Source organism: Oncorhynchus mykiss, chromosome 8 (assembly GCF_057628025.1).
Source record: "Oncorhynchus mykiss isolate SJ-2025 chromosome 8, ASM5762802v1, whole genome shotgun sequence".
Taxonomy (NCBI): Eukaryota; Metazoa; Chordata; class Actinopteri; order Salmoniformes; family Salmonidae; genus Oncorhynchus; species Oncorhynchus mykiss.
This window is the reverse complement of record NC_143029.1, coordinates 77792846-77801677: the sequence shown is the minus strand read 5'-3', so window position 1 is coordinate 77801677 and position 8832 is coordinate 77792846. Positions and strand designations below refer to the sequence as shown.

The 8832-nt window shown below is 44.8% G+C and overlaps 1 protein-coding gene across 1 annotated transcript; it reads left to right on the top strand.

Moving 5' to 3' along the window:
• The first annotated feature begins 1403 nt into the window (after positions 1-1403).
• On the top strand, positions 1404-8570 carry LOC110530639 (endothelin receptor type B). Its single transcript, XM_021613853.3, has 8 exons — positions 1404-1836; positions 2003-2449; positions 3608-3720; positions 3868-4072; positions 5162-5311; positions 5610-5743; positions 5873-5981; positions 6983-8570. Exons 2-8 carry the CDS (start codon positions 2021-2023, stop codon positions 7115-7117), a joined length of 1275 nt encoding a protein of 424 aa, XP_021469528.1. The 5' UTR covers positions 1404-1836; positions 2003-2020; the 3' UTR covers positions 7118-8570.
• Positions 8571-8832: the final 262 nt, after the last annotated feature.

Here is an 8832-nt window from a genome sequence, read left to right as displayed (position 1 = left end):
GAACAGTCGGTTCACCTTTCCCATTGATGTTTGTAGGCTGCTAGGTCTACCTCAATGTCAAATTTCTCGAGTAGACAATATATAATTTATCACCATAGGCCTAATGCATACTACATATATCATAACCATTGCAGAATGAATTCCTCACCTTTTCTGGCCATGGTGTAGCCATACAACAATTGACCATGCGCATCTTTCACTGTGCCTATTAGATAGCCTATTATAATAATGTATTGTTTGCATCCGAAAGGGGAGCGCGGTTTATAACACTACAATTTTTCAGGTGAACAGAGGTTGGTATTTTGCATTGAAGTGCCTACTAGTTTTTAGGTTTTTAGTAGACAATGTTTCAGAGTTCGCAGGCAGTGCAGCACATTAGGTTCAGAAAAAGTCAATGCAAAACACGATTACATTCCAACGATCTGTTTACAGGTCCACAACAATGTGCAATAGTTGTCTTTCAGACACGGTCAGATAGTGACATTTGCTGTAAACTGCAAAAGAAAACATTCTACCAACCCCTTCAAACACATTCTGCCAACCCCTTCAAACACATTCTGCCAACCCCTCCAAACACATTCTGCCAACCCCTCCAAACACATTCTGTCAACGCCTCCAAACACATTTGACCAAGTTCTCCATGCATTGCTATTTCCTTAGATACTGTCTTGGCCTAATTCCAATACTTCTAAGTAGGGCCAATACAGAAAATAAGGGCGTTATTGTCACCATAAAAGGTGAATGATGGGCGTTTTTCAGGCGAGCAATTTCACAACAGGTCTGATTTATAACGGGAAACATGCGTATGTATGGCGTGCGCCAAGATTATACGTCTCAATATTTCTGTGCGTGCGTAGTCTTTTCAGCAATGGCGCAATTAAATGTAGCAACGGTTATAAGAGGTCTCAGGAGACGACTTCTTCTAAGTAATTTTCGCGATCAGGATCCATGCCATGCTCTCCCCCTCTCTCTCTCCACCTCTGGGATGGTGATCAATCACGGGCACTGACGGTATTCTGGCAGCCAGCAATTCAGTCCATAGAAAACAGCCGCAGGTGTGGATAGAATATAGATCCCACAGAATTGTATAGATTATCATCTAGCAAACAATGTTTAAGCCGAACAATACACGATTTTTAACTCCACAACTCGCTAATCGGGTAAATCCAGTTCACTTGGATGAAGGAATTCCTGAAAAAATGTCTGAAGTCTATAGTGCTCTTGTCCTGACTCCTGTCCCAAGGTGACAAGACACATCCCAGTCATAGCGTACAATGTTGCACGGTCATAAAAATAACACCCCTCTCTACTTCCCCTCACTTTATAGAACAGTAATTAACTTTTAAGCAGCTATCCCTCTGGCTTACAATCAATTATATTCACTGCATTGTTCATTCATTCTCGCTCTCTGTCACCCTCTCTCTCAGAAGAAGGGAGGGGTTGAGCAGAGGCAGTAACCTCTAACGGATAACAGTGCTCGAGGATTTAAAGTTAGACCACCGTCAGCGTGCGGAACCAGTAGGGTAACGTGACCAGAGAAGGATAGAATGCTGTTCAGTCAAACCGGAGCACTGACCAAGGACATTTTGATTAATTTTATAACTTTTTGGAGCTATTTGACCAATTCAAACTTGATTAAAAAAGAGTCAAAGAGCACACACAAACCAGCATTTACCAGACAAAGATCAGCATCAAACTTCATGCGGACGTGAGAAGAGAAGTGATGAGGACAGTTTGGACAAGATACCCATGACATAGTTGGAATAATAGACCCACGAAACATTTTCTGACGTGTTAGTCAAAGGATCCTTAGGGAATCTTATTTCCATCTTACAGGTAAGAAAGGGGTTTTACTGACATTCGCCTGCTCATGCCTCTTTACATAGAATTTAGCTGCACGTTGGGGATATTGTAAGCTATCAGGTTTTCTAACTCATGGGCTATTGGAAAAAGTGTCCGTTATAAATGTTGTAGCCTAAACTTTTCATGTGTTTATGAGCAGACGGGACTCCTGTCGATTATGGCGAATACCTTGTTCATCTGTTTCCCACTGGTTCTCCTGGCGGGACATCTCCTCGTGGTTACCGGACAAGCCACCCGAACACCGGTTTCGCAAGACCCGCGCCCAGACGTCCATCCGTCCGCCACCCAGAAACCAGTATTCTCTGGTAGAGAGGACAGGTTCAACGCCAATGTCTCCACTGCTCGGCGCATGCGACCTTTGCCACCGATGTGCTCGGGACCCACGGAGATCAGAGACACATTTAAGTACATCAACACGGTAGTATCATGTCTCGTGTTTGTTGTCGGTATTATCGGGAACTCCACGCTCCTCAGAATCATTTACCGGAACAAGTGCATGCGCAACGGGCCCAATATTCTCATAGGGAGCCTGGCGCTGGGAGACCTGCTGCACATTGTGATTGATATTCCCATTAACGTGTACAAGGTGAGAACAATCAAACACACCAACATAGGCTCGGCATGCATGTAGGCTACACAACACGCAAGCGCACACACACAGGGTTAGTTAACAAGCTGAGAAACAGGAATACTGAGCCAAAAATATGTTCTCTGTCCCCAGTAAGCTTGTTTTGATATTTTAAAAAATCCCTCCAGGCAGGCCAGAATCATATCAAGCTCAGACACTTGTCTGCAAGCCAAATACTTTCTTCTTCTCAGACCACATTGTACCTCCATCTCTGTAGCACGTTTTCCTTTGTCTGAGCCATACCACAATCCACATGACTTTCTCTCTCTGTTATGCTTGAATATCCTGTATATTTGGACTATTAGGTGTGTGTGTGTGTGTGTGTGTGTGTGTGTGTGTGTGTGTGTGTGTGTGTGTGTGTGTGTGTGTGTGTGTGTGTGTGTGTGTGTGTGTGTGTGTGTGTGAGAGAGAGAGAGAGCGAGCGAGGGTACGTGTGTGAGATATATATATATATATATACACATACAGAGAGAGAGAGAGAGAGAGAGAGAGTATTATAGATATTGGCATTATGGGAAGCCAAACATGTTTAAATGATTAACTGCATACCAGAAGAATCTACCTGTGTTCTATGGAGATAAAATCACATGTGATTCCAAAACAGTAGGGTGAGATTGCCTCCACATGCTGATCTATGGTCAGTTTGGTGTTTACCTCCACATGTGATTCCAATACAGTAGGGTGAGATTGCCTCCACATGCTGATCTTTGGTCAGTTTGGTGTTTACCTCCACATGTGATTCCAATACAGTAGGGTGAGATTGCCTCCACGTGCTGATCTATGGTCAGCTTGGTGTTTACCTCCACATGTGATTCCAATAGGCCTCATAAGCAGGCATGAAAACCATAAACCCCAATACAGGTTAGCCAGGGTTCAGCCTATATAGATTCTCATATTTTACTCATGACTGGTTATCCTTTGCCATGGGTGTTCTTTTTGTCCATATCATTAAGTAGATTAGTTGAAATGTGTGTAGAGTGAGATTCTGGGTTATGCTATCCTACTTACCCAGTATACACCAAGTAGAAATGACACGATAGCATTTTAATCACGTTCCTCCAAACTCAGATCATTCCTGTGTGAGTAACCCTGAACTCTTTATCACTCTTCCCCTAGCTCCTAGCGGAGGACTGGCCATTTGGTGTGGGTCTGTGCAAACTAGTGCCTTTTGTCCAGAAAGCTTCAGTGGGCATTACTGTGCTGAGCCTGTGTGCTCTGAGCATCGACAGGTACGCTAACACACACACACACACACACACACACACACACACACACACACACACACACACACACACACACACACACACACACACACACACACACAGAGAGAGAGAGGATATCCCCATAATGTTCCTCCCTGTCTCATCCTCTTCCAGGTACCGAGCAGTAGCGTCGTGGAACCGTATCAAGGGGATCGGTGTTCCCAAGTGGACGGCTATAGAGATCGCACTCATCTGGCTGCTGTCTATCCTGCTGGCTGTCCCTGAAGCTATAGCCTTCGACATGATCGCCATGGACTACAAAGGAGAGCACCTCCGCATTTGTCTGCTACACCCCATGCAGAATTCAGACTTTATGAGGGTATGTACACACACACACACACACACACACACACACACACACACACACACACACACACACAAAAAAAATACTATATGGAGTGTCCCAGGCTGGGGTCTGATGTGGGAAGCTGCAGCTGTGTGCTGACTCTCCCCTAGTGGTCACTCTGGAAAATATAAATCATATGACTTATGAGGCCCCTGTTTGTCTGGATAAGGTAGTTTTAGTGTGTTTCTGTGTTTTCACAGGTTCGAGTACATCTGTGTGTGTTTGTGCGGTGTGTGTGTGTCTCAGAGTGACCGTTAGATGATAGCTTGAACTTGTGTAGTTGTCGTCCCAGAGAGGTTTTAGATGGAGTGCTAGTTGACGTTTTACCAAGACTGAACTCTGAGTTAGAGAGACCCTTGAGGTCTGCTTGAGGTTACTTCTCCTCACTCTTCTTCACTCCCTCATACTTCAGCATTAGGGCTTGGCTCCCAACTAACTCCCAAGGCAACAGGACCAATCAGAGTCAGATTTCCTCTACTGTCCGTGGATCTTTCGGATGGGTATTTTGCATTGTGAATTGCAATACACTTAAAGGGATACTTCGAGATTTTGCCAATGAAGCCCTTTATCTACTTCCTCAGAGTCAGATGAACTCATGGATAATATTTTTATGTCTCTGCATTCAGTTTGAAGGAAGTTGCTAAGTAGCGCTAGCGCAATTGCTAACTCATTTCTAGTTATTGTGCTAATGCCAGATAACATTGTCTCACAAACCCACCTCTAGCTTCCTTCATAGAGACGTAATAATGGTATCCACGAGTTCACCTGACTCTCTGAAGTAGATAAAGGCCTCAATGCCAAAATCCCGGAGTATCCCTTTAAACGGAGTGTATGCGAGCAGCTTGATGTACAAGTACACCCCCTGGACGCTAGTCTATCGCAGGGCCTTACCCCCACTCAGAGACGCGTCGTGTCCCATTTTTAGTCTTTGGTACAACTCGGCCGGGGATCGAACTCCCAACCTTCAAATCTCAGGGTGGACCCTTTAACCACAAGGTCAATGAGTTGGTGCATTATGTTGTGTGTCCTATATATATGTGTATTTCCTTTCTGTCCTTCCAGTTCTACAAGTCAGCTAAGGACTGGTGGCTGTTCAGTGTGTATTTCTGCCTCCCTCTGGCCGTCACCGCCGTCTTCTACACCCTGATGACTTGTGAGATGCTGAGGAAGAAGAACGGAGTCCAGATCGCCCTGAGTGACCATCTGAAACAGGTGACCTCTCTCTCCAGCCTTTATTTCATCTTTAATATTTAGGCTTGGCAGGTAGCCTAGTGGTTAGAGCGTTAGGCCAGTAACTGAAAGGTTGCTAGATCAAATCCCCGAGCTGACAAGGTAAACATCTGTCAGTTAACCCACTGTTCCCTGGTAGGCCGTCATTGTAAATAACAAACTGACTTGCCTAGTTAAATGAAGGTTACAAAAATATATTGTAATGTCCCTATATTTATGAAGGGCACTGTAGCTAGATTGATTGGTGGGTTGATTGATTCCTCTCTCTGTCTGTGTGTAGAGGCGTGAGGTGGCTAAGACCGTGTTCTGCCTGGTGCTGGTGTTTGCTCTGTGCTGGTTGCCTCTCCATCTCAGCCGCATCCTCAAGCTCACCATCTATGATGAGAAAGACCCTAACCGCTGTGAACTGCTCAGGTGAGGACCACATACTCTCATACACTTCAAACTGTTTTCCTTAAGATGCCTATGTGCCCCACCCTCGCTACATTGACTGTAATATTGTGAAAAGGGAGAGAGATGAAATAGGACTGTGTGTTTCTCCAGTTTCTTCCTGGTTCTGGACTACATCGGGATCAACATGGCGTCTCTTAACTCCTGCATCAACCCCATCGCTCTCTACATGGTCAGCAAGCGTTTCAAGATCTGCTTCAGGGTAAGACATATGTGCACCCACCCACCCACCCACCCACCCACCCACCCACCCACCCACGCACGCACACAGACACAGACACAGACACAGACACAGACTGCATCTAACAGCGTGCCAAATGGTGTTAAATGTCCAAATAACTAATGTCCTCTCTCTCTCTCGTGCTCTCTCTCTCTCTCTCTCTCGTGCTCTCTCTCTCTCTCGTGCTCTCTCTCTCTCTCGTGCTCTCTCACTCTCTCTCGTGCTCTCTCTCTCGTGCTCTCTCTCTCGTGCTCTCTCTCTCTCTCTCTCTCGTGCTCTCTCTCTCTCTCGTGCTCTCTCTCTCTCTCGTGCTCTCTCTCTCTCTCATGCTCTCTCTCTCTCTCGTGCTCTCTCTCTCTCGTGCTCTCTCTCTCTCGTGCTCTCTCTCTCTCGTGCTCTCTCTCTCTCTCTCTCGTGCTCTCTCTCTCTCTCTCTCGTGCTCTCTCTCTCTCTCTCTCGCTCGTGCTCTCTCTCGTGCTCTCTCTCTCTCTCTCTCTCTCGTGCTCTCTCTCTCTCGTGCTCTCTCTCTCTCTCGTGCTCTCTCTCTCTCTCGTGCTCTGTCTCTCTCTCTCTCGTGCTCTCTCTCTCTCGTGCTCTCTCTCTCTCTCTCTCTCGTGCTCTCTCTCGTGCTCTCTCTCTCTCTCTCGTGCTCTCTCTCTCTCTCTCGTGCTCTCTCTCTCTCTCTCGTGCTCTCTCTCTCTCTCTCTCTCTCGTGCTCTCTCTCATGCTCTCTCGCTCTCTCTCTCTCTCTCGCTCTCTCTCTCTCTCTCTCGTGCTCTCTCTCTCTCTCTCTCTCTCTCTCTCTCTCTCTCTCTCTCGTGCTCTCTCTTTCTCGTGCTCTCTCTCTCTCTCTCTCGTGCTCTCTCTTTCTCGTGCTCTCTCTCTCTCTCTCGCTCTCTCTCTCTCTCTCTCTCTCGTGCTCTCTCTCTCTCGTGCTCTCTCTCTCTCTCTCTCTCGCTCTCTCTTGCTCTCTCTCGCTCTAGTCATGTCTGTGTTGCTGGTGTCTGCCAGCTGAGATGTTGATGGATGAGAAACAGTCCTGTATGAAGCTCAAAGTCTCAGACCGGGCCTCCGACCAGAGCAACTCACGAGCTACTAACAAGTACACTTCAGCATGAGAGGGGCCCTGCGCAGTGCAGAGAAGTACTCAACGAAGTAACCTATGATCTACCTTAAAGGACTAATTGAAGATCAGTCATATAAACCTGATTCTGACTTAAACCATTATGACAAGGTCATAAGAAGTGCCCTTATTCAGGTATAGTTGATGTAGTTTAAAACCACTTGGAGAAAAGAAGTGCTCTAATCCAGTAAAGTCTCCTCTGACTGGAGGGTGAAGTACTCAAGTGCACTTTGAGTGTTGCCTATGAAAGTGAATGGTCTGGGATGTGTAGCTGGGAGAGGGTTGATGGGAAGGAGGATCATTGGGGGAAGGAGGAGTGGATGGAAGTTTAGTGCAGACAATCAAATATCAGTATTATTGATAATGAATGGCACAACATCGGGTGGTCATATTGTAGAGAAATGACATTGCCGGGTGTGGCTGTTCCTGATTAGAACCTCTATATGAATGTTCATAAGATACATGACATAAGCCAAACCCAAAGATGCATCATAGTGCAAATGCCTGACTTGAGACATACGGAACATTATATGAACATTGCAAGTAGGTTGTAAAAACGTTAATTATACAGTATAATATCTGAACATATCCCATATACTACTCAGACTTTAGACTTAATTCATTTTTATACCTTTGTTAAATTGCTTTTACACTGTTTGATATTGTTACCAGTGGAGGCTGCTGAGGGGAGGACGGCTCATAATAATGTCTGGAACGGAGTGAATGGAATGATATCAAACACCTGGAAACATTGTGTCTGATGTATTGTTGGAATGGTATCAAAATCTTCTCCAGCCCTTACCACGAGCCCGTCCTCTCCAATTAAGGTGCCACCAACCTCCTGTGATTGTTACCATTAGCATTTATGTGATTTTAGCTGGATAGTTAGCTATAGCATCTTTGAATGTTTGATTGTGTGTTCTGTGTTTGGTAGGCGTTCAGCTGTTTCTCATTAAACTACTGATCTAATTGGGTTGGACAATATGTGAATAAATCATAAATGGCAGCACATTCCTAAAGTTCTCGCAATAACTTTCTGGCTTTACTTTCAAAATGTGTTTCAAAAACAGTTCAGTGTTTGTCTCAAATATGATCATTTTAGTATTCTATAGCTTTGTGGACTGCCACCCAATTGTAAAAAACGATTGATTTTATTATGCTTTAATAGCGATCATGACAAGCCAAAAGGACTTTCGCCGCTTATTGGGGAGTCGGATGAGAGGGAGGGGAAAGGATATATTTGAAGTTTTTCTCTCCATATGCCTTGTGGTTTTTTGCCAAGGGATTGTGATGGTGTGTTATTGAATACGGAGCGCTATATTGATGTTCTATATCCTGTACATACAGTAGCTGTCCTGTGAGTGTATGGTTGTGATGATGCGCCTGTCAAAGGTTGTGTGGTTTATATTTTCCCAAAAATGTTACAAAATAAAAACATTTACATTTAATTGGTGTTTTTCAGACCTCTAGAATCCGACATAATTTAATCTACTGTATCACTACAGTCAACTGTCTGATAAGGACTGTACTAAACCAGAACCTGCAGATATACTGAGCCAGCATATATATTAAAATTATATATTTGACTTAGTACTGGTGAACTGCAATACTCTTCAACACTGTGAGGGATGATTTTTTTTAAATGGTTTTATTCTACACCCCTTTCTCAGAGCTGTTTCCCTGTCCTCTCTCAGAGCTGTTTCCCTGCCC